This window comes from Gymnodraco acuticeps, unplaced genomic scaffold (genome assembly GCF_902827175.1).
Source record: "Gymnodraco acuticeps unplaced genomic scaffold, fGymAcu1.1, whole genome shotgun sequence".
NCBI lineage: Eukaryota > Metazoa > Chordata > Actinopteri > Perciformes > Bathydraconidae > Gymnodraco > Gymnodraco acuticeps.
In genome coordinates, this window is record NW_022990042.1 from 2,025,702 (window position 1) to 2,050,195 (window position 24,494).

Consider the following 24,494-nt stretch of genomic DNA (forward strand, 5'->3'; position numbering starts at 1 on the left):
TATTAAACTTTGGTGAGCTTCAGCGGGGTAATGCCATATAGGAGCTCCCTCACAAATACCCAAGGGTTACATTGGGCTGGGGCTGTCCGGGGCTAAGCCCGGCACATAGGACGATGCTCTGACGTCATCACCCTCACACATTTGTCTTATGTTTACAAAAAATGATATATATGTTAAGACTTTTCTCGTTCTTAATATAGACTATATTTAGGGTCGATATGTGTTGAACTTACTTTAAAATAGCAGATCTCTGTGACCTGATATAGTTTGGCTTAGACCCCAGCCCCAAGAGGACGCATACAGTAAAACGCATACGCAAACGCAAAAAAGTCTTCCGTTCACACGCATTCGATTCATTAACGTGTCCGTTCACACTAGACCGCTGGAAATGCTGGAAACGCTGTAGTACATATGCCAGGCCTGTAAGTGGCGCTGCTGCCGCCACAAAATACACCAAAAGCAGCGAAGAAGACCCCGGAGCATGGTTGTCATGGTTGCCCTCCTGTTTATTCTCCGCGGTGGACGGCGTGTTCTCCTGCTGTATATCTCTCAGGTAGTCCACCAGCAGATAAACCCACCCCCCCACAGAGCGGAGCAAGGCAACGAAACTTAAAATAAGAAGCAGCATGTTATGGCACGCTATGCATGGGGCCACCTTGAGGGGGTTTCCCGACATGTTGTTTCAGTAAATTAAAGGGTGTTTAATGTTGTCGTTGCTGTGGACCTTCTTAATACCTTGGAAAATGCCGTTTAATACTTTTTAATAGCCTTAATTTTCGCTAAATTGATTTATTAATTTTTAATACTTTTGAAGACCCCGCGGACACCCTGTATGAGGATCTCGGCGTAGCCAGCTCCAAGACACTTGCGCCCAGTGAGTCTGGCTGTGTGGAACTTGCCAATGAGGTTCACATGCTTACTGAATTTCTCCTCGTACTTCCATACTATAGGACAGGCTTTCATGACGACTCCCAGGTCAAATGTGTTGATGGTGTATGGCTGTCCAACCTCCTCAGTTGCTGCCTCGGATCTCTTGAGTAGCTCATACACTACTGCGTTGTCTGTAATGGGCTGGTTGATGGGGATGTAAAAGTCGATGGTAGATTTCCTAGGAGGCACTTTCCCTGTGCTTGAAATAAAACCACCAAATCCAGGCACTTGCTGCTTGCCCTGGCTGCTCAACCATCTGCTGAGGAGGTGGGTGTTGTACTGCAACATTGAGGCATCATATGACACTTGGTTCTCAGCAGGAGGGGTAAAGTTGGCATTCTTGGGGAATTTGGGGCCAACTCTTTTGAATGCCAGCTCTGGCAGCGTCTCGGGAGGCGTGATCTTAAGGCTTCTCATCTTGGATGACCTGTCATAGAGAGGAAGGGTCCTTTTCTTGGTGCTCACATGGCTCTCCTTCACTTCTTGAATCATGATTCCCCGGCACTGTTTACCACATTTGAACCATGAACGTTGGTGGTGATTCTGTTCAGGTTGTCCCACTCGCTGTGAAAAACAGTGTTTCCCTCGCCAGTGATGATTTGAGGGGTCAGGTTGGTGGACATCTCATCAAAAGCCTTGGCCATGGCTGTCTCAAGTTCCATACTGAAGTCATATGTCTCTGAGTGTCCTAGTCGTGAAAGGATGGTTGTGAGCTGTAAAGATAAACAAATGTTTTTTTTTATCAATATCAAATACCTGTATGAAGCATAGTTGAGCAATGACAATGTAGGACCTCATAAGCAATAAGTTAGCTGATCACTCACCTGTTTGCTTCGACAGAGGTGCCGAAGTGTGGCACACAGGAAGATGAGCTTTGGGAGTTTCCACTTGCTGTTAGTTGCTGCTTGACACACATCTTGTGTAATCGAATAGACCAGCCTCTGCGTCTTCTCACACTTTTCTTCATTAAGTGTCCCAGTCACCACTGAGCTCAGAAATTGTACAAGATGCTCTGGGAGCAGTTCATCCATTTTCACAGCATCCAGCTCCTGTGCAGTTGGGGGCCATGGTAGCTCCTTTGACTCTTTGAATGCCTTTTTAATGTGAGAATTGAGGGTGAGTGCTGCTTCTTGTAGTTGATCAGATGTTCCAAGTTTGTACGCACATTTAACTGCTTCATCTACAGTAATGCTTGAGCTGTATATAAGGTTCAACTCAAGACAACCATGGTGTGGTACCTTTGAGAATGTGAGTTCACGAGATATGTCTTTGTCTCCTTGTAAACGTCTTGCCAATTTCTCACTGCGGTATTCAGGATTAGGAAAACATTCACCTTCCAGTGTCTTCCTGTACAAGCTGCACATGGATCTTAGCTGAACGACTTCTTTGTGTTCAACCACATTCCTAAGAATGTAAACCTTTACTACACAATAGGACTTGTCATGTGCTGCCATTTTCCGGGCCTGAGGGCTGTCAATGTTGTCTGCTGCCTTTTTTCCTCTCTTCCTTCCACGCTCATGGTTTTGGTACTCATTGTTGAAGTTATTTCTGCATATTGGATGATACTGAGCTTCCATAGCAAAGAGGTCCTTGCCCTGCACCTTGCGATAAAGAACCTCTTTCTTCAATTCCTGTGCCCTAGGTTCGATAACTTTCCAGGCTGGTTCTTTGTGTTTCCAACTCTGAAACTTTTTTAGCTCTTCAGTCTTCCCACTTGGTTGTTGTTTTGTCACAGAAGATACACTGATTTGGGAACAAGAAGGAACACCGAGCCCCTTCAGTTTGACTTGAGAGACATTTGGGATGGCGTAGGGAGTCCTTTATCGATGACGATGATTCACCAGATGTAGAAGCCTTTGACACTTTTAAACGATCCAATTTCCCTGTGAAGGTTTTGTAGCAGTTTTGATGATAGCCAGTTTTATCCAAAGGCAAGCCTTCTAACGTCAATGGTATTTGGTCACAAATATCCTTCATGCGGTATGGTGAGGTGGCTGTTTCGCAGAGTCTCATATCACGAACACTGTGTAGATACGATAGCTTCTCGCTTGCCCCCCCCTTGCATTTGCCGAGCATGATACAATTACCATACTCAGAAGTTGAGACATGTAAAATACATGTTATCGATCTCATCCTCTTTGGAGGCACTTCAGCTGTGTTACAATGTTTCCTTTTTCAGCAGTTTATGAAGTAATCAGCCTGAATAAAGAAATTAGAAACATTAGATAGCTACCAACACTCTGAGGAGGACCAAATGATGAAGTATACAATGTTTCCTTTTTCCTATGGTTAGTATGAGTAATCAAACTGAAAATAAAGAAAAACATTATCTAGCTACTAACTTAGCTAGCTACCAACACTATAGTCAATAATACAATGTGTTTTCCTTTCCCCTATTGTTAGTAGTGAGTAATCAGCCTGAAAATGCTGAAAAACATTAGCTACCTATCAACTCAGCTAGCTACCAACTTAGCTAGCTACCAATTTAGCTAGCTACCGACACTACTTAGTCAAGATTACAGATGTGATTTCTGTATACCTTTTGTTGAAGAATTACTTGTATATGACGATTAGGTATATCTTAATAATAGTTAATAATAATTATTAATAATACTTACTAAGAAAATCCTTGAGATTGTTCCCAAAGAAAGCAGTGGGAGACTGTCATCTGCAGGTAGCCAGGTACCAGGTAACCAACGGCAACCAACTGTCAACCAACTGCCGAGCCCCGGTCACCAACATCATCAGCTTGGTACCCAATATTATCCAAAAAAAACTGATTGTGAACGAATATTCACTATGCACTTTAAAAAATGAAATTAAGGTAGTTGGTCATACACACATGTTTGGTCATTTCTTGCTGTTTTTGTCCAGAAATACAGTCAAAATGTTGTCAAATGTCAAAAATAACCATCCCATTGAATTCCTAGGGTCAGAATTGTATGGAAAAATGTATTCATTTGTCTCTGTATGTTGTTTACTTCAAAGGTTATGCCTCTTGCTACATCAAATGTTAATGTTTCGGTTTTGGGTTAGGTGCAATAAAGGGTTACAAATGGAGCCTTTCGGACATTATTTCAGCTTGGCACCTGGCAGATTCTGAAAGTAGACACTTTAAGGATTAAGAAAAATCAGGTGGCATAAAAAATGCCGAGGGGTGCGCGTGGACCCCTATTTCCATCTAGACTACATGGTTCACGCGGAGGGTCCGCCATATTGAGGGCTGTTCCAAAGCAACGAGTGTGGAAGGGTAGAGTGGGCTATCAAGCCCTCAAACAGCGAGTCTGCAGCGGTGCTGACTTGAGACCGGTGTCAGTACCAGATATGTTCGGGCTACCAGATATGTTCGGGTGTATTTCCGTCGCATCCGTCATCCGTCATATTCGTCATATTTTACGGCAACTCAAGAGGGCCATCACGGTCAAATTCCGAACATTTAAACATAGCCGACACTTCATTCTTTAGTTTGTCCGTTATTATATGTAGAAGATTATACTTTTTCTCCGTCATGTTGTTTCCTTAGCAACAACTTCAAACAGGCATAGCGTACACTTCATTCTTTACTTTGTCCGTTATTATATTATGTAGAAGATATTAATTTTTTCTCCGTCATGTTGTTTCCATAGCAACAACTTCAAACAATAACAACTAACCGCTAGCCGCAAAGCTAGCTTCACAGCCACTGCTCCGTTTTCGGAAACTTTGCACACGTTTTTCACAAACATTTTCACACGCTAGGAGTACTTCCACTAGCTTCGTCTTGATCTGTAGATGTGATTTGATGTGTCGTGTGTCCCCCAACTCCTCTCCAAAGTTCAGATATTTAATAAAATACTCAGGGGAGTTTCCTGAATTTTCATGCCCAAAGCCAAGCACTAAGCCCTGGGTAAATTAAGAGGCTGATCTCGGGCACTTTTGTCCACTTTCCCTGGTGGTCGAAACTCAAGCCAGACATCCCTGGAATCGTCTCGGAGAGTAGATGATCAGTGGGGCCTTGTTTTTACTGAATGATGTGTTTTTTTTTTATGATGAATTCAAATATGAGCTTATTTTTAGGATTTTCGTAGACTTTGCACACGTTTTCACAAACATTTTCACGCTAGGAGTATGGGAGTACTTCCATTCGCTTCGCCTTGATCTGTAGATGTGATTTGATGTGTCGTGTGTCTCCCAACTCCTCTCCAAAGTTCAGATACTATATAAAAATACTAAAAGGTAAATAAAACATTAAACATAATGACAAAATAACAACCTGAAATATATGTATTCTATCTACACATTTCGTAATTATCTAATCTAGTGGCCTTATAAAAGTGTTGGCTAAAGTAACGCAGAATATATATATTTTTTAATTGTAAATAATTAGAAACATTATTTATGTGCACAAGTACATGGGACCCCACCATAGCACCCCACACATAACAAGCTGTCCCGAGTTCCTCCGGCTGCAGTTCCGCAGACGGCCGGTGTGTGGCAGCAGAGCGCTGGGAGCAGAGGGAGGTGAGTATATGACGGATATGACGGATGATCATGTGTGAACGATCTAGATCCCTCCGCTTCCCCATAATTACCGCGAACATTTTAACTTTCATGACAGAAATGGAGAGCTTTTATGCTGAGATAAAGCAGTACGTGCTCAATGGTGGTTACCACAATCTCACCATCGCCGCTGAAAAGCATGATAAAAGGAAGGCGTTCATTCGGAGGGCATCCAAACAATACCTGATCAAAGGTAAGTAACAGAATAAGACCATGGTTAAGTCACGAACATACGTTTTTATTATGAGGTATAAACCCCCTGTACATGTGACATCATCACATCCCTTTACTTATAGGGATCAATAAAGTATATATCTATCTATCTATTTATCTAATGGTGTTTTTTGGTGCAAAAGTGATCATACCTCTAATGGTTTATCATATTGCAATTCCAACATTTTTCAGTAAATCGCAAGGACTCCACAGCTTGTTTCTCCTTTTTCTTTTTATACACACTTTACATTACTGTAGTTGTTACGTCTAAACCACATTTGCCACTGGATTTCTTCAACAGCTTTTAGTCATAATGTCATCTCTACACATGTCTAAATGATTGTTTTTTTGTTCCTGTTGTGCCAGTTGGAGATTTGTACTACACATACAAGGACAATGAGAGGATGGTTGTGTGCACCAAGGACCAAATTATCAATGTCCTGAAGGAGTGCCATGATAACCTGGGTTCCGGAGGTCATGCAGGGAGAAGGCGCACCACCGAGAAGGTTTTGGCAACGTACCACTGGTCCACTATGCGGGAGGACGTGAAGAAATGGGTGGGAGTTTTTGACTGACTGACTGATTATTGATCTACAGAAATGTGTTGTATGTGTACATTGAAACAGAGTGAGACAGTTTGAGCTCCATCAGAGCAGAGAAAACATATTTCAGAACGTTAACAGTTTAATTCTGTCTCCTCTGAAAGTTTTCTCTGTTCTATCATTTTTATACCTAAAGTTTTTTGTTTTGCTGATTGAAAATGTATGATATTTGCTAAGGTTGATGAGTGTCCCCGCTGCCAGCAACACGAGGTCATTAAAACGGTTGCACCCGTACTGCATCCCATTCATGTTCCCGAGGCATGGACTGTCCTTGGTGTGGATCTCATTGGCCCACTTCCCTCCACTGCTAAGGGCAAAAGGTACTATCATGATGGGCTGAAGCATGTGTAACCTCCTTTAAAGGTTCTAAACGTGAAGAATCTGGTTTAAAAAGAAAGGAAATCATTTTCAGTGATTCTGTATGTATTTACAACATTCTGCATTTTATATTGCAGATACATTCTAACAGCGACTGATCTGTTCACAAAGTGGGTGGTAGCAAAAACGCTCTACCACAAAACAGCTGTTGAGGTCTCAAAAAAGATTGTAAATATTCTTCTCGATTTCGGTCTTGTCGAGAAGATCATTACCGACCAAGGACGGGAATTTGTCAATGAGGTATAATAATCTATCTAATACAGTGTATGTGTTATGTGTAACAATGTAATACGATTTTTCAGGTAATTTGGTAATTGGTGTACACTAAACCATCTGCAGGTCAACCGTGGTGTTTTTGATGCACTGGGTGTAAAACACTGCATCACTTCAGCGTACCATCCCCAGTGCAATGGCCAAGATGAGCGTACAAACCAAAACATAAAAAAAGCACTTGCAAAGTACTGTGGAGAGGACCAGAATGACTGGGATTTACATCTGAGGGGCATTGTGGCGAGCATTATCACCTCAAAGCAGGTACAATGTTGTAACAAATGCAGATGGAAACAATACTCAACAGAGATACTAAAAGGAATTTTTATGCTTTCAGAGGTCAACCAAGTGCACGCCCTATTTTGCCCAGTTTGGGAGGCACCCTCGCGTCCCGGGTGTTATAAATGCTACAGTCAATGACAGGGATTATACCTCTGTTTTGGTGCCTGCTGATGAGGCAGAACAGCAGCTTGAGGCAAAGGCTGCAACCATTGCAGATTTGCACTCGAAGGTGAGAATAAAATGGCAATATTTAAAACATAATAACTCCTAAAAAATGCAAGCGTATGTTAAGGACTGTAAATGATAACTGTTACATATCTTTCTCAGATTTACCAGAACATCCAAATAGCACAACAGAGACAGAAAATCTCTTTTGAAAAACGCAAGGGAAAGAATGTGAAATCTTTCCTGATTAACGTTGGAGATGAGGTCCTAAGAGCGAATAAGAGGAAGGAGGGCCGAAAAGGTGGAAAACTGGAGTGCAACTGGTTTGGCCCTTATGTGGTTTCCTCAATCACCAACAAGGGTGTGGCAACCCTGTTGAGCTCAACAGGAGCTCAGCTGAGACAGAGTGTGAATGTGTCTCAGCTGAAGCCCTTTATCAGGCCTATGTTGAGAGGTATTTTGATTATCAATACAAGGACACATTTTAGGTATACTTCATGTGTGGTACTTCAATAATACTGTTTATTTTTTGTCTATCTAATAACAGCTGAACCGAAGTTGGATTCGGAGGGGTCTGTTGCTGACCACCAGTATGCCCTCTCTGGTGCGAAATACGCAAAGGATCTACATCCGATTCAAGACAAGCTGGTAGATATATGTTTACTTCATGCACAGTGATGGAGGTGCATTGTTTTGATTTTAATTTTTCTATGTTTTCTATTGGCTTGAAGTATGTTTTGCAATCTGTTATTTGCAGCTCAGCTATGTGCTAGACCACAATAGGCCTGGAGCAGAGGTCATTGTGAAGGAGGGTGATGTGTGCCTGACCAGAGAGGACTTTTGGAGCCTGGGTCTTCCTCAGTGCATGGAGTCAAATGTAGGTATACTTGAGCTTTCCTCCCAACTTCATCTTGTCTCAAATAAATGGCACAGGTAACTTACTGTTGTTACTGTTTCAGATTGGAAACACGTGCCTGAAGATGGTACAAGAAGCCACCCAAAGACATGTACGGTTTTCAACAGACATCATTGGCCTGCTTTTTTCTTTTGAATAACACATATTTTCTAAATAGCTGTTTAGTGGTGAAACTCCAATCTCGTGAAGTGTGGTTGTCTCTTGTTGTTGAACATACTTCTATGAAGATTTCATTTTTTTTGAAAAACTATCAATATAGGGCAAAGATATATACATCGTGGATATGTATGTGGTTCCTACCTGGAAGTTCAAAACAGCTGACGCGTTGGCCAGTTTTCCAGTAAGTTCCTGTTGCTTGAGACCTATGTTTCTTGAAATTGATATACAGCAACTTAAAATCCCTTGTTTAAAATACTAGGATGACCAATTGGCCACCAAGGACATGGTTTTCATCCCTGCCTGGAGTCGGCAGCAAGGAAAGGCAGATCACTATTTGCTTTGCGTGAGTCTGTTCCAAATGATCTCACCAGCATGTACAAAATGAACATAAGTTGTGCTGTGTGGTTTTCTTCTGGTGTTTAATTATGTCTAATTTCAGCTATTTTGTCAATGGTTGACAGGTGATCAAGCCAGCAAAGAGAGAGTTATATTTGCGCGACCCTCTTAAGCCAGATGGCTTTGGGGACAATTCCTACAAGGACATATTTAGGTTTTTGTAACATGATTACCCCCACCGTTCTGTGGCTTGTATGGGAGTTCTAAATAGTTTATAGTATTCTAATACTGCAGTAACCATCTTGTAGACCAGGGGTCTGAATCTGATCAAATTCATTTATAATATATCTCCATTTCCTCAAAGTCTGGAGTGTCCTTAGTGGAACCAAAAGAAAAAGAGTCTGCAACAGGATGCTATGAATTATAATGTTCATTTTGTTATAAGCCTTGTTCAAAGGTTGTTTTCAAGTTCAGCTTTGTTTGTTTTATTTTAGCCCCGTTCAGTGGCTTTCATAACTTTCCTCTTTTAAGGCATGCAATAGTTCAATGTAAGGAAATCCAAAAACATGAATTATATTGAGTATAGCGTTCCTTCACCAAATCAATTCCCATGTCTTATCATTTCTTTTGACAGTGACCTAGCGCACCGCATTGCTCCAGGTCAGTGGACAGTAAAGTTCGGCAGAGACGTCAAGGTACATTTCTCCACCATCTCATACACCTGCTTTCACATGTCTTTATTTTCCATTTGACCATGAACATCACTGTTATATTCCAAATTCTTACAGGGTTTGCCTCACCAAACCACGGGCAATGACTGTGGTGTCTTCATACTGATGGTAAATTCCTCCCTTGACACTTTTTTTTAAGGGGTTTTGTTAGTTTTTGAAACTCATAATTTAACAGATCTTTATCCCTTCACAGTATGCACTCAACTTCAGCACAGATGCTCCACTTTGGTTTACCGAGGTCAGTATTTATCCTCTGAGTTAGTATTTCAGGGGGAAGAGGGTGCTAACATTGAGTAGACAAATGATGAGGTTCCATTCATTTTCAACTTTATTATTGTTACATTTTCTTTTAGCGGGACATAGCACAGATCCGGAAATGGTGGTGCATTATGCTCATGGAACGGTACCAGATTGAAGGGTAAATCATACATTTTAAATGTTACTTTATAGACAACAGTTTCTTTGACACTGATTTACATTTTCATCCTGATATTATGTGATTTTTATAGCCACGGACAGAGGTTTTATTACTGGACCAATGAGGCCGAAGAGCTGCTCAAAGGGGCACTGGAGCCAGTGTACAGGGTCTCAAAGAAGCAAAAGACAGAACATGAGGTCAATAGGCACACTCCTGTTTGTGATAAAGAAATGTAACAATCCAGATTATTTAACACATGCATACATATCAATATTGATAATTGTATACACATGTAATTAAACAATCACATGACCCACACCTTATATTTTCCTTCAAAGGTCCAGTTTCAAAAGTCCGACATGTGCTTCATATTGGAGGTAATATCTTTTCAGTGAAGCAGTAACTGTTTTTTGTTTAAAAAACGACCTATGATCACGGCAGAATTTCCAACTATTATGTCTCACTGCTTTTTTTAACTTTATTGATAGCTGTTTTTTACCTCAAGGAGAAGAATAACAAAACATAAGAAAAATGTGTGTGATATATTCAACATTAATATTAAAAATGTGTATTTTTGCTACCTGAAGCCCAAAGAATCTTGGTATTTCGATTGTGCTGGCAACAGTCTAGTCCAGGGGTGGCCAACCAGTCAGAGGTTAAGAGCCACATTTTTTCTATGTTGCAAAGAGCCACATCAAACACACAGTCACTGATACCGCTTGTTTCAGTTTTTTGTTTTCTGGAGACAAGATTTCAACCACGTCACTGATGCATTTTTGTGGCATTGGGATATATTTTTTTTAAATCCTCTGGAGCAGAGAGAGGAGCTGTGGACTATTGTTATTGATTAATGCATCAGTGTTTCTTAGGGTCAAAAACACTAAACTCACAACTTAAAATGAAAGCGTTTAGTTTATTTAATAAAAGAGCACATGTTCAATGTGAAAAGTGACAGTAGTTATAGATTATTTGCAATTTGGTGCTATATATATATTTTAAAAAAAAAAGTATATATATATATTTTTTAAACACCTTGAATTTCAGGGGGGGCGCGGGGCTCTGTTGGCGGGGCTCCGTTGGCGGGGCGCAGTGCCCCTCCAAGACAATGGCAGGGGAAACACTGGATAATGTTTAATCAACGATAGGTTTCCCCCCCCCCTCAAAGGTGATTGGTTCACTGCATCGCAGGTATTATTGTGATTGGCTCTTGGGCCACATCAAAATTATACGCGCTGTCATCGTCTCACACTGACACCACACATACACAACATACATAACACGGGACGAAAGTAACGGAGCGATTTTATCCGAGCCCAAACAACTTTGACCGGCCAAATTACGTCAGAATTATCAGCATTCAATACTTAACAGACCTACTAAATATCAGGTTTAACTGTCAGGAGTAGCTAGTGTTGTCACGATACCAACATTTTGGTTTTGATACCAAGTCAAGAATTGCGATTCCGATTCTTTTTCGATATTTTCTTAAAAAAAGGGAAACGGTCTTAAATGTAATTATTGTGCTTTATTTCACACCAGAACCATAACCATAACACAAACGTTTAAACAATGAGAACAATAAATAAAATAAATGACAAGAATTCATATTAAATACAATTAATAAATGTCTTACAGACAGGCCTCGTGGTGTCCGTAGGCTTGCCCTCACTGTCAGAGATATGGCTCAAATACTTCCAAATTTCGCTCCTGGCGTCTTTTTTGTTAACAAGCCGAGGCGCAGCGGCAGTTGCACTCCCACTTGCAGCCATGCTTCTCGTTTTCTCACATGCTCTGGCAGGTAGCGCGTGCACGAGAGAGGGGAGGCACTTAGAGCGTGCTTGAGAGGGGAGGGCACTTAGAGCGTGCTTGAGAGGGAGGGACTGCAGGCACGGCTGCAGTGCAGGGAGTGGAAGCAGAGCGCTGAACACACACGGCTCTTATTAAAACGGCGCTTTCTCACCGGAGTACTTTTCCCCGTCATTCTTAAAGTACCGATACTAATGAAACGGAGGAATCGTAACGTTTTTAACGGCAGGGTATCGCGGTACCTTTCAAGTATCGGTACACCGTGCAACACTAGTAAGGAGTCAGTGTCTCTCTCCCAAACTCACACATATAAAATTCGATATGAACTGAAGAGCCGCATGAAACTAGGCAAAGAGCCGCATGCGGCTCGAGAGCCGCGGGTTGGCCACCCCTGGTCTAGTCAATGTGTTGTTAAATATGTTTGATCTAGTCTGACCAATACTTCACAGCTGCCAAACTGTCTTCTCTCGGACCTTCTGATGGAAGTGGTTCTCCAGGAAGGTGACAAAGCGTACTCATCACTCACTCTAGTGTGTACCACCTTCAGAGACACAATGTCCACTGTGTCTTTCAGAAGAGGGGCCCACTTTCGCTGGCTTGAGAGTAAGTGATTCAGTGAAGGTGCAGCAGTATACGACAGCTGTGGTGTCTATGCATATTTTTAATGGCTCTATTGAAATGCTTGTTTTACACAGGTGTTGCTACATGGAGTTTGTTCTCTGCTTCATACAAGCAGGATTTCAACGTCATGTACACCATTGACACCTGCCGTGGATGCTTGGAGCCTTACAAAAACTGCAAACCAGGTAGACTTCTTATTCTGGATAATAATGTTTATGTGTCATTACATATTTAGTGTGTTGTGGTCCTAGTGTGATTCAATTACAATATTTTCTTTTTCTATTCATAGGATATGTTGGGAAAGGTAAAAGAGGAGAATTGCAGGGCATCTACTCTGATGACCAACATCCAGGCTATTGCAGTCCCTTCTGCAACCAGATATCATAGGTAAAGATTAACTCACACAAACAAATGTCAGAATAGACTAAATTGTCACTGCAATTAATGAAGATCATCCTTTGATATCTTACCTTCAAGTTTGGTTTTCCCGGACGCTGCCCGTCGTGGACTTCGGGTCGTGGACTTCGGGTCGTGGCTGAACCTGTCTCTGCAGTCCTGCCTTGGGTCTCGTCATGCTGCTTCCCTGATGGCTTCCTCATATATTCTGAACAATCTGTGCTGTTTTCCTATCCACATGTAAAAGGAACTAGAAGGATTTCTTGATACTAAGGGCTGTAGAGAAAAGTTTGGAGCTTTTTCCATTAACGTTGAAGTTCAAATTCTCAATAAACACTTGAATGCTGTGCTGTCTTTCTATTTACTTGAATGTGTGAATTCATTCAGTTGGGTAGGTAAGCTTGGGATGGATATATTAAATATATACATACAAAAAATTAGAGACTCTTTCCAATGAAAGTAGCTAGCCGCAATAGCTCCAAGATTGCTATATCTAGTTTGTAGGTCGCCAAGTTGGCATCATTGACAGTTCGTCTCTTAAAGCCTCTAAAGCTCTGCAACAAAAAAGGATCATTATGAATGTAAATACTATACATGGTAATGCAGCAGGGCAGAGTGCGATGAGGCAGGCAGGCAGAACCAGATTTATTTCTAAATATTTGTCCATCAATATTAGGCTACACTAATATAAGGCTACTAGTATTATAATATTATTGCAATAATATTCCAGTGGTGGCTGCTTAAGGTTGTTTCTGGCTCGTTTGATCCAAACATTGTCCAAAGCTCAAAATGTATTGTAATAGATGTAAGAATTCTCAAAATGTACAATATGTTTTGATCCAACACAATATTCTGATTCAATCCATATATGTTAGGGTTTTTTTTAAACAACATTTTCACCACAATAAATAGACTGCCTTCTCTCCAGCTCACCGCACACAAAGGGGGGGGGCATCTGTATTAACGGGTCAGTCTATAAGCACTCTAACAGCACCATAAATTACATTTAAATAACCACAAAAAGACAATTATTGTTTCCGATATTGATTTAACGAGATGCTGTTATAACATGGAAACGGCTTAATTTAAAAAAAAATAAGCTTCAAAAATGTTTTATGAAGCACACTGGGTACAGCCCTGTAATACATGTGTTCCGTGTGTATATAGTCTTACGCAAGAAACACATAGCATGAACAGACTGCAACAAAACCAGTCTTACAAAACAGACTTCTGCTAAACTGGTGCAGAAGCAAAGCATCTGCCTTCGATGAAGTTCACACAGAACTGTGGAAAAGGGAGAACATCTGTACTTGCTTTCAACGACATGATCAGGCTTATATATTATAAAAGTGTTGGCTAAAGTAACGAAGAATATATATATTTTGTAATTGTAAATAATTAAGTACATACACATAACAAGCTGTACCGAGTTCCTCCGGCTGCAGTTCCGCAGACGGCCGGTGTGTGACAGCATAGCGCTGGGAGCAGAGGGCGGTGAGTATATGACGGATATGACGGATGACGGATGCGACGGAAATACACCCGAACATATCTGGTACTGACACTGAGGCTGCTTCTCAGGTCGACTATTTTCATTTCCTCGCTCCTCGGTCCTCGGTCTCACCGGAAGTTGATTTGCCTGCGCCATCTTGAGTACCGTCCCATGGCTCTTATTTCTGCTGGAGGACCGAGGATCGAGGAGCGAGGAGCGATAATAGAGGAGCGATAATCGAGGAACCACCAGACCATCCTCCGATGAAATCCTCAGATACTCGCCCCGCCCCCTTACTGTGTATCGCTCACTGATTGGACGATGCAGTGCATGCACTGATCTGATGCTTCTTGACATGAGAGCAGAGTGAAGAAAATACATGAACCTCACGGGAGTCACTCCTCAGTTTATACCGTGTTTTGTTTAAATTCATGTTTCATTTAGTTACAAATATGTGATATATCTGAACAACAAAGTGGTCAAAAATCATTTTATTCATTTGTTGGAAACATTTTCATGATCGCTTTTTTCGTTTTACATTTTCATTTATTGTCATTTCCATTCAGTCAGTCATTAAGTGCTATTGAAATGTTAATGTGCTACATATCCAAACAAACAAACAAAGTGTGCAATCCAATGAATGTTAATCTAACTGGGGTTTGATAGATAACATATCTCTTTTTGTTCTCTCAATTATTTTATTTATTTTGTGCACTCTAATCAATATTGAATCAAACTATTGTTCGTTTATACATTTTAAGAATGGCGTTTATCTTTTTTGAGAATGAGTTCTTATTTTATTTTATTTATTGGGATCTACAACAGATGATACAAATGTTTGTGTCAGTAAATGTGCACTAACAGAGGCGGGGGTGTTTGTGGAAATAACGGGGACAGGGCTGGCTGCTGTCAGATGATCAGCTGTGCAGCGTCATCACAAACGGACGTCGCTTCACGTGACGCTCCGGAGGAAAGGACGTCCCATTGCTCTTAAAACTCATTTCCCTGCTTCTCGTGGTTTCCTTGCGTCCCTCCATGCTTCCCTGGTGAGAGGGACTAGACGCAGGGAAACGACGCAAGTGAGGGAAGCAAGGATTTCATTTAATCGACCTGAGAAGCAGCCTGGTACTGACACTGACACCGGTCTCTACCTGACCGGAGTCACGCTGTGTGTGTCCGTCAGGAAACACGCTGTTTACAAGTAGTTCCAGCAAACATCCACTGATAAATTGCGATGTTAACAACCTCATGATAACCTCATATGTTTTTAACTTAGGATCATACCTGTGTTTAGTCTAGAAAAAGGTAAATGTGTGCATTTTATTATAAAGTTGTGTATATTTACAGACCGTTGCAAAAACTAAGAAGCTTATAAACATCAGATTTAAAACTAAAAGAGCTTTGAAACACAATGAAAGATGTTTGGAGTTTTATTTGAGTTATTCATTTAAACTTTTTGTCTAAGAGATGCTGATTTGAAACCGTTGTTACATACAGTTACGGCATTTCCTGTTTCTGCCGGAGAGAGGGGAGGCCGTCCCAAAGCTTGCTGCTGTATTTACTCCCTCCATCTGACAGGAGGGAGCCTCGTTGAGCTGCGAGTGTGGCTACAGACGGAGTTCACTCCATCACGGAGGGGTAGGGTCGAGGGAGTGGTTTGGAATTGGGCCTATAGCTGGCCCTCTGTGAATGTAGAGAGGGACCAACAAGCTCTCCCGTCTTCACAGTAACTCGCAGAGACGGCATTTAACCCTTCACATTCCAACAGAAACTGAACAGGCAGATTCGAAGGATTTATTTCTTTGGAAATGTTATTTTAAAATTGAAATACAATTAAATCAAGTTATTTTGGTAAAACTAATGAAAAATGTAGCAAAATAATATATTTTTAAAAAAATGTTTTTTTTTTATGTTTTCAAAATTATTTTTTAGAATATCTTAGGCCCTCACAGAGGGCCTAGACGGCCCTGACGGCTCGCCACTGGAACTGAGGCACGTTGGCTCTTTTTTATAAGGTACAACTTCAGAGTATTAATAACTGGCGTCTGCGCTAACACAACCACCATGTATCACCACCATTTTTTGTGTGTGATTATAATACACTAAATACTTCCTTATTTCAGTTATATTTCTAATTTCAAGCAAATTAAGACGACTGAAGTTTTTGGGTGAAAATAACGCAGCAAAGAGAATGTCTGAATCGTTTTTGTTTCACTTGTATTGCTAAGTTGAGGGACAAAGTCCATGAAGCAACATCATAAAGTGCTGGTGTCACAGGTATCCTTATTAAAGAGGATATACAACAAGCCACGTAGGCCAAAAAAGTGTTGGCAGAACAAGGGGTGGGGTTTGGGTTAGGGTTAACACACTGCCCTCCTTATATATGTGGCAGCTGCTTAGCGGAGGGGCACGGCTGCACAATCCCTCTCTGTGTGTGTGTGTGTGTGTGTGTGTGTGTGTGTGTGTGTGTGTGTATGTGTGTGTGTGTGTGTGTGTGTGTGTGTGTGTGTGCAGTGTGTGGTGTGTTGTGTGTGTGTGTGTGTGTGTGTGTGTGTGTGTGCAGTGAGTGTGTGTGTGTGCAGTGTGTGTGTGGTGTGGTGTGGTGTGTGTGTGTGTGTGTGTGCAGTGAGGGTGTGTGTGTGTGTGTGTGTGTGTGTGCAGTGAGTGTGTGTGTGTGTGTGTGTGTGTGTGTGCAGTGAGTGTGTGTGTGTGCAGTGAGTGTGGTGTGTGTGTGGGTGTGTGTGTGTGTGTGTGTGCAGTGAGTGTGTGTGTGTGTGTGTGTGCAGTGAGTGTGTGTGTGTGTGCAGTGAGTGTGTGTGTGTGTGTGTGTGTGTGTGTGTGCAGTGAGTGTGTGTGCAGTGTGTGTGTGTGTGTGTGTGTGTGTGTGTGTGTGTGTGTGTGTGTGTGTGTGTGTGTGTGTGTGTGCAGTGAGTGTGTGTATCCCACCAACAAACTCTCCTCTCTTTTCAAGCACTTTTCTAAGAACACTATCGACTTTCATTTTCAGTTGCCAGTCACAAGGCTTCTCACACTCTCTTCATTTTTGGTTTTTGCTTACATTTAAAGATGGAACGTTATTTAATAAAGACACAACAGGCAACACTTAAGTACAATGTTTAATTTTAAGAGTTTGGGCTATTTTGCTTCCATGACGTGTGTTCTTTTAGGCTAGTGTGGGGGGGATCTAATAGTCATTGAGGTATTCATTTCACTTTCTTTGTATTTTTAAATCATTGGATAATGCACCATATGCATACCATCTAAAAAAACGTGTTATTCTTCATGGCTGTTGACGACAGTCTTTTCTAATTTATGGAGTGATCAAAGGAGAAATCCCAAATTCCCTCATTAAAAACATTTTACTATTATGTGTCAACAAAGTAGACAGCATTTTGAACCAACCAATGTTCACATTTCTGTTCTAGAAATTTACGGAAATAAGCGCAGATTTATTAAAGGGACCCTGTTCTGCTCATTTTCAGGTTCATATTTGTATTTAGCTGGCCGGCTCTGTTGTGATTGGTCAACCGTTTAGATATCTCTCGCCCCTTAGCCTATATCACGTACAATGTGTTGGAGCGCTAGCCAATGGAAGCGCAAGTGTTACATAGTGATGTCACTATGTTACTGAAGTAAACAAAGGAGTGTAATGGAGGCGTTTCAGGCAGCCTATGTCAGGTTTGTGAGATCCTTATTTACCTGCCACTGAATGGGAAAAGAGTCCAGATGTTGTACTACAGGTTAAATGAACAGAACACCTGCATCGTCTAACACAGTGAAACGTTTGCAGGGAAACAAAATGGGAAAGAACTGAGCTTACTTAGCTTGGGACGGTTGAGCGTTGATCATCAGATCAAGGGGCGTTGGTGAACTCCAAGTTCGAAACCCGCCTCGGCCGCCACTGCGTCAGGCCGTTGTGTCCTTGGGCTTTACCCGCATCTGCTCCTGTGGGTAATGTCCACAGTAATGACTCTTACATGTCTAATATGTGTAATGTGTAATTGTAAAGCTTTTGAGCACCTGTAAAAGCGCTCTAATTAAAAATGTAATGACAGGAAGATGTCAAGATGCAAATGAATACTGTAACACCATGTGATATGTGCCTCCATCACAGAACGGCCCTGCAGGGTACAAAGTTTAAGCATTCCCCCCCCCAAGACTTCACAAAGTTATTCAATACCAACCAGGAAGAGATTCAAAATGACCACAAAGAGACCAAATCAATGACTAAGAGAAAAAAACATCCACAAACAGACACAGAGACACTCACAATGAAAAAGAGGCAGAACAACCAGGAAGAGATTCAAGAAAACCTCCAGGCAAACAATCCACAAGAAAGCTTTTATAGAAGGAGGTGAACCTCAAAAAATAGATCAACAGCCTGAGTCATGTTTTCAAACGGTTGGCGGTGCTAAATTATATTATTTGTTATTTAATAGATGTTTCCTCTAAAACTCAGTGATTGATTCTTATGAATGAATCAATCACTGAGTTTTAGAGGAAACATCATACACATACACACAACATACTACAGCTCAAAACTCATATGTGCAATATTATCAATTGTCGAGCTCAGACATAATTGAATTAACACAAAAACCTGTACTTTCTACTTCTTACATTTTGAACACAAAAACACAATGAAAGATACCTGTACTTTCTACTTCTTACATGTTGAACACAAATACCTGTACTTTCTACTTCTTACATGTTGAACACAAATACCTGAACTTTCTACTTCTTACATGTTGAACACAAATACCTGAACTTTCTACTTCTTACATGTTGAACACAAATACCTGTACTTTCTACTTCTTACATGTTGAACACAAATACCTGAACTTTCTACTTCTTACATTTTGAACACAAAAACACAATGAAAGATACCTGTACTTTCTACTTCTTACATGTTGCACCCAAATACCTGTACTTTCTACTTCTTACATTTTGAACACAAATACCTGTACTTTCTACTTCTTACATGTTGAACACAAATACCTGTACTTTCTACTTCTTACATTTGAACACAAATACCTGAACTTTCTACTTCTTACATGTTGAACACACATACCTATACTTTCTACTTCTTACATGTTGAACACAAATACCTGTACTTTCTACTTCTTACATGTTGAACACAAAAACACAATGAAAGATACCTGTACTTTCTACTTCTTACATGTTGAACACAAAAACACAATACCTGTACTTTCTACTTCTTACATGTTGAACACAAATACCTGTACTTTCTACTTCTTACATTTTGAACACAAAAACACAATGAAAGATACCTGTACTTTCTACTTCTTACATGTTGAACACAAATACCTGTACTTTCTACTTCTTACATTTTGAACACAAATACCTGTACTTTCTACTTCTTACATGTTGAACACAAATACCTGAACTTTCTACTTCTTACATGTTGAACACAAATACCTGTACTTTCTACTTCTTACATGTTGAACACAAATACCTATACTTTCTACTTCTTACATTTTGAACACAAAAACACAATGAAAGATACCTGTACTTTCTACTTCTTACATGTTGAACCAAATACCTGTACTTTCTACTTCTTACATGTTGAACACAAATACCTGTACTTTCTACTTCTTACATGTTGAACCAAATACCTGTACTTTCTACTTCTTACATGTTGAACACAAATACCTGTACTTTCTACTTCTTACATGTTGAACACAAATACCTGTACTTTCTACTTCTTACATGTTGAACAAATACCTGTACTTTCTACTTCTTACATGTTGAACACAAATACCTGTACTTTCTACTTCTTACATGTTGAACACAAATACCTGTACTTTCTACTTCTTACATTTTGAACACAAATACCTGTACTTTCTACTTCTTACATGTTGCACCCAAATACCTGTACTTTCTACTTCTTACATGTTGAACACAAATACCTGTACTTTCTACTTCTTACATGTTGAACCAAATACCTGTACTTTCTACTTCTTACATGTTGAACACAAATACCTGTACTTTCTACTTCTTACATGTTGAACACAAATACCTGTACTTTCTACTTCTTACATGTTGAACACAAATACCTGTACTTTCTACTTCTTACATGTTGAACACAAATACCTGTACTTTCTACTTCTTACATGTTGAACACAAATACCTGTACTTTCTACTTCTTACATGTTGAACAAAATACCTGTACTTTCTACTTCTTACATTTGAACCAACACAAATACCTGTACTTTCTACTTCTTACATGTTGAACCAAATACCTGTACTTTCTACTTCTTACATGTTGAACACAAATACCTGTACTTTCTACTTCTTACATGTTGAACACAAATACCTGTACTTTCTACTTCTTACATGTTGAACACAAATACCTGTACTTTCTACTTCTTACATGTTGAACACAAATACCTGTACTTTCTACTTCTTACATTTTGAACACAAACACAAATACCTGTACTTTCTACTTCTTACATGTTGAACACAAATACCTGTACTTTCTACTTCTTACATTTTGAACACAAATACCTGTACTTTCTACTTCTTACATGTTGAACACAAATACCTGAACTTTCTACTTCTTACATGTTGAACACAAATACCTGTACTTTCTACTTCTTACATGTTGAACACAAATACCTGTACTTTCTACTTCTTACATTTGAACACACAAATACCTGTACTTTCTACTTCTTACATGTTGAACCCAAATACCTGTACTTTCTACTTCTTACATGTTGAACACAAATACCTGTACTTTCTACTTCTTACATGTTGAACCAAATACCTGTACTTTCTACTTCTTACATGTTGAACACAAATACCTGTACTTTCTACTTCTTACATTTGAACACAAATACCTGTACTTTCTACTTCTTACATGTTGAACAAAATACCTGTACTTTCTACTTCTTACATGTTGAACACAAATACCTGTACTTTCTACTTCTTACATGTTGAACACAAATACCTGTACTTTCTACTTCTTACATTTGAACACAAAAACACAAATACCTGTACTTTCTACTTCTTACATGTTGAACCAAATACCTGTACTTTCTACTTCTTACATTTGAACACAAATACCTGTACTTTCTACTTCTTACATGTTGCCCAAATACCTGTACTTTCTACTTCTTACATGTTGAACACAAATACCTGTACTTTCTACTTCTTACATGTTGAACACAAATACCTGTACTTTCTACTTCTTACATGTTGAACACAAATACCTGTACTTTCTACTTCTTACATGTTGAACACAAATACCTGTACTTTCTACTTCTTACATGTTGAACACAAATACCTGTACTTTCTACTTCTTACATGTTGAACAGAAATACCTGTACTTTATACTTCTTACATTTTGAACACAAAAACACAATGAAAGATACCTGTACTTTCTACTTCTTACATGTTGCACCCAAATACCTGTACTTTCTACTTCTTACATGTTGAACACAAATACCTGTACTTTCTACTTCTTACATGTTGCACCCAAATACCTGTACTTTCTACTTCTTACATGTTGAACACAAATACCTGAACTTTCTACTTCTTACATGTTGAACACAAATACCTGTACTTTCTACTTCTTACATTTTGAACACAAATACCTGTACTTTCTACTTCTTACATTTTGAACACAAATACCTGTACTTTTCTACTTCTTACATGTTGAACAGAAATACCTGTACTTTCTACTTCTTACATTTTGAACCAATACCTGTACTTTCTACTCTTACATGTTGAACTCAAATACCTGTACTTTCTACTTCTTACATGTTGAACACAAATACCTGTACTTTCTACTTCTTACATTTTGAACACAAATACCTGTACTTTCTACTTCTTACATGTTGAACACAAATACCTGTACTTTCTACTTCTTACATGTTGAACACAAATACCTGTACTTTCTACTTCTTACATGTTGAACACAAATACCTGTACTTTCTACTTCTTACATGTTGAACCCAAATACCTGTACTTTCTACTTCTTACATGTTGAACACAAATACCTGTACTTTCTACTTCTTACATGTTGAACCCAAATACCTGTACTTTCTACTTCTTACATGTTGAACACAAATACTGTACTTTCTACTTCTTACATGTTTGAACACAAATACCTGTACTTTCTACTTCTTACATTTTGAACACAAATACCTGTACTTTCTACTTCTTACATTTTGAACACAAATACCTGTACTTTCTACTTCTTACATTTGAACACAAATTACCTGTACTTTTCTACTTCTTACATTTGACACAAATACCTGTACTTTCTACTTCTTACATTTTGAACACAAATACCTGTACTTTCTACTTCTTACATTTTGAACACAAATACCTGTACTTTCTACTTCTCTACATGTTGAAACACAAATACCTGTACTTTCTACTTCTTACATGTTGAACACAAATACCTGTACTTTCTACTTCTTACATTTTGAACACAAATACCTGTACTTTCTACTTCTTACATGTTGAACAGAAATACCTGTACTTTCTACTTCTTACATGTTGAACACAAATACCTGTACTTTCTACTTCTTACATTTTGAACACAATACCTGTACTTTCTACTTCTACATGTTGAACACAAATACCTGTAATTTCTACTTCTTACATGTTGAACACAAATACCTGTACTTTCTTACTTCTTACATGTTGAACACAAATACCTGTACTTTCTACTTCTTACATGTTGAACACAAATACCTGTACTTTCTACTTCTTACATGTTGAACACAAATACCTGTACTTTCTACTTCTTACATTTTGAACACAAATACCTGTACTTTCTACTTCTTACAAGTTGAACCCAAATACCTGTACTTTCTACTTCTCACATTTTCCAAACAGGCTGGTTCCTTTAGTTTGAATGTGTGTTTGATGCGTGATCATTATTCTTTAGAGTCATTGCGTGCCTATTGATTTGAACACGATCCGTGTATCCATCATTCACTCTAAAAACAAATGCCTTGGCTCAACAAAGAAAATCAACGCAACAGTTTGCATCAATGTTCATTGAGTTAAGACAACTTCTAATGAAATTGTCTTGAAGCAACAAAGTTATTTGAGTTAGGGGAGAAGGCTTTTCCTCTACAGTCAGAGGTGTTTTTAATTACCACTTACCTAATAATTGGTAGCATAAACACAACTTTTTAAGTTGATTACTCCAAAAATTAAGTTGTTCCAACCTGTTTTACTGCATGACTTAAAAGGATTTTAAGTTGTATGTACTTAATTACCATCATTGTGAACACACGTTTTTAAGTTGACAACCATTTATAAATTAAGTTGCTCCAAATATATTGTATTCAATAGTTTTTTTTCTTAGCTTTTTCATGTTTTTGCCTTTAAAGAAAGAAATTAATTGATTCCACAACAAAAATGTTAGGCAATTCACTTTTTATTTTGAACTGCAGTTGTTTATTTAAACACATGATGTCTCAATCAGGAGAGAATTCATTTAGTTTGAACATTTATTGACACATGCCATATGATAAGGTGCATGAACACCTGAAATCACAGCTGACTGCAGGAGAGAGGAGAACCATTTTATAGTTTGGCTGCAGCACGTTGATTGGCTGCTGGAGAATGAGGTGAAATGTAATAGGATAAAGAGAACGCCTGTGATGAGCTGATTATATGCAGCTGCGGAGTGAATGTATATACACTCAGTCTTCCTGAAAGAACTTGCGCTGAGCTTCATTTAAATCTTGAAAAAAAAGATAAATAACACAAACTTAAATTGCCCCACAAATAATAAATAAACACATTAGCCATATTACCATGGGACATGGGGACACAGCAAATACATGCTGCCATCACATCGAAGTTAGAGGCCTTTGCATATTTAAAACCAGTGCCAAATATGTCAAATCTGTAAAGTCTTTGTAAAACTACAGAAACAAACTCTCAATGGCCACCAACCTGCAGATCACACACATCCATTTGACAAAAGATGTAACAAAGATGTTAACACTGCCGACAGTCATTATTTGAAACAGTATGAACACATTTAACGCAGAATGCTCATTCATTTGTTTCCCTCGACCACGATGGCTGTCAACACCTATCCATGCTGAACATTGCTAAGATATTATTGATTGGGGTGTGGCCAAAAGTGCAATATGCTTCAAAATGTAACTGACAGAGAGCAGTGCTTTTGTCCTGTGCCCGTGGATTTTATGTTATTTCAAGATTTTTAATTACGTCGCTAAAATCCTTG

General features: G+C 39.4%; 2 protein-coding genes and 1 long non-coding RNA gene across 6 annotated transcripts in view; 1 reads left to right on the plus strand and 2 right to left on the minus strand.

Annotated features, from left to right (window-relative positions):
* The window catches only part of slc35a3b (solute carrier family 35 member A3b), a 51,498-nt gene that overhangs the window by 22,876 nt on the left and 4,128 nt on the right, over positions 1–24,494 (minus strand). Inside the window, exons 2-3 of one of the 3 annotated variants that reach the window (XM_034215448.1) lie at positions 18,075–18,193; positions 12,837–12,992 (exon numbers count right to left, since the gene is read on the minus strand). In XM_034215448.1, coding sequence (XP_034071339.1) covers positions 12,837–12,965 — 129 coding nt within the window. In that variant the 5' untranslated portion in view covers positions 12,966–12,992; positions 18,075–18,193. Of the gene's footprint in view, positions 1–12,836; positions 12,993–18,074; positions 18,200–24,494 lie in introns of all 3 variants that reach the window. The other 2 variants (XM_034215447.1, XM_034215449.1) reach the window with 2 other exon arrangements.
* On the minus strand, positions 133–3,028 carry LOC117545604. 2 transcript variants are annotated; one of them, XM_034215450.1, is made up of 2 exons: positions 1,755–3,028; positions 133–1,643 (listed from the first exon to the last, which is right to left on the minus strand). In XM_034215450.1, exons 1-2 carry the CDS (start codon positions 2,505–2,507, stop codon positions 1,419–1,421), a joined length of 978 nt encoding a protein of 325 aa, XP_034071341.1. In that variant the 5' UTR covers positions 2,508–3,028; the 3' UTR covers positions 133–1,418. Both variants share the same exon structure in this region, with proteins under 2 accessions (XP_034071341.1, XP_034071342.1).
* On the plus strand, positions 10,050–12,217 carry LOC117545605. Its single transcript, XR_004568861.1, has 3 exons — positions 10,050–10,171; positions 10,278–10,316; positions 12,195–12,217. It is a non-coding gene; the product is annotated as an uncharacterized LOC117545605 (long non-coding RNA).

What these genes read in the sequence shown, in the direction of transcription:
- LOC117545604 (XM_034215450.1), bottom strand. Translation starts at nt 2,507, where the DNA reads ATGGAAGCTCAGTATCATCCAATATGCAGAAATAACTTCAACAATGAG. An exon ending in ACCTCTGTCGAAGCAAACAG is followed by an intron (nt 1,644 to 1,754) that starts GTGAGTGATCAG and finishes TTATCTTTACAG; the next exon opens with CTCACAACCATCCTTTCACG.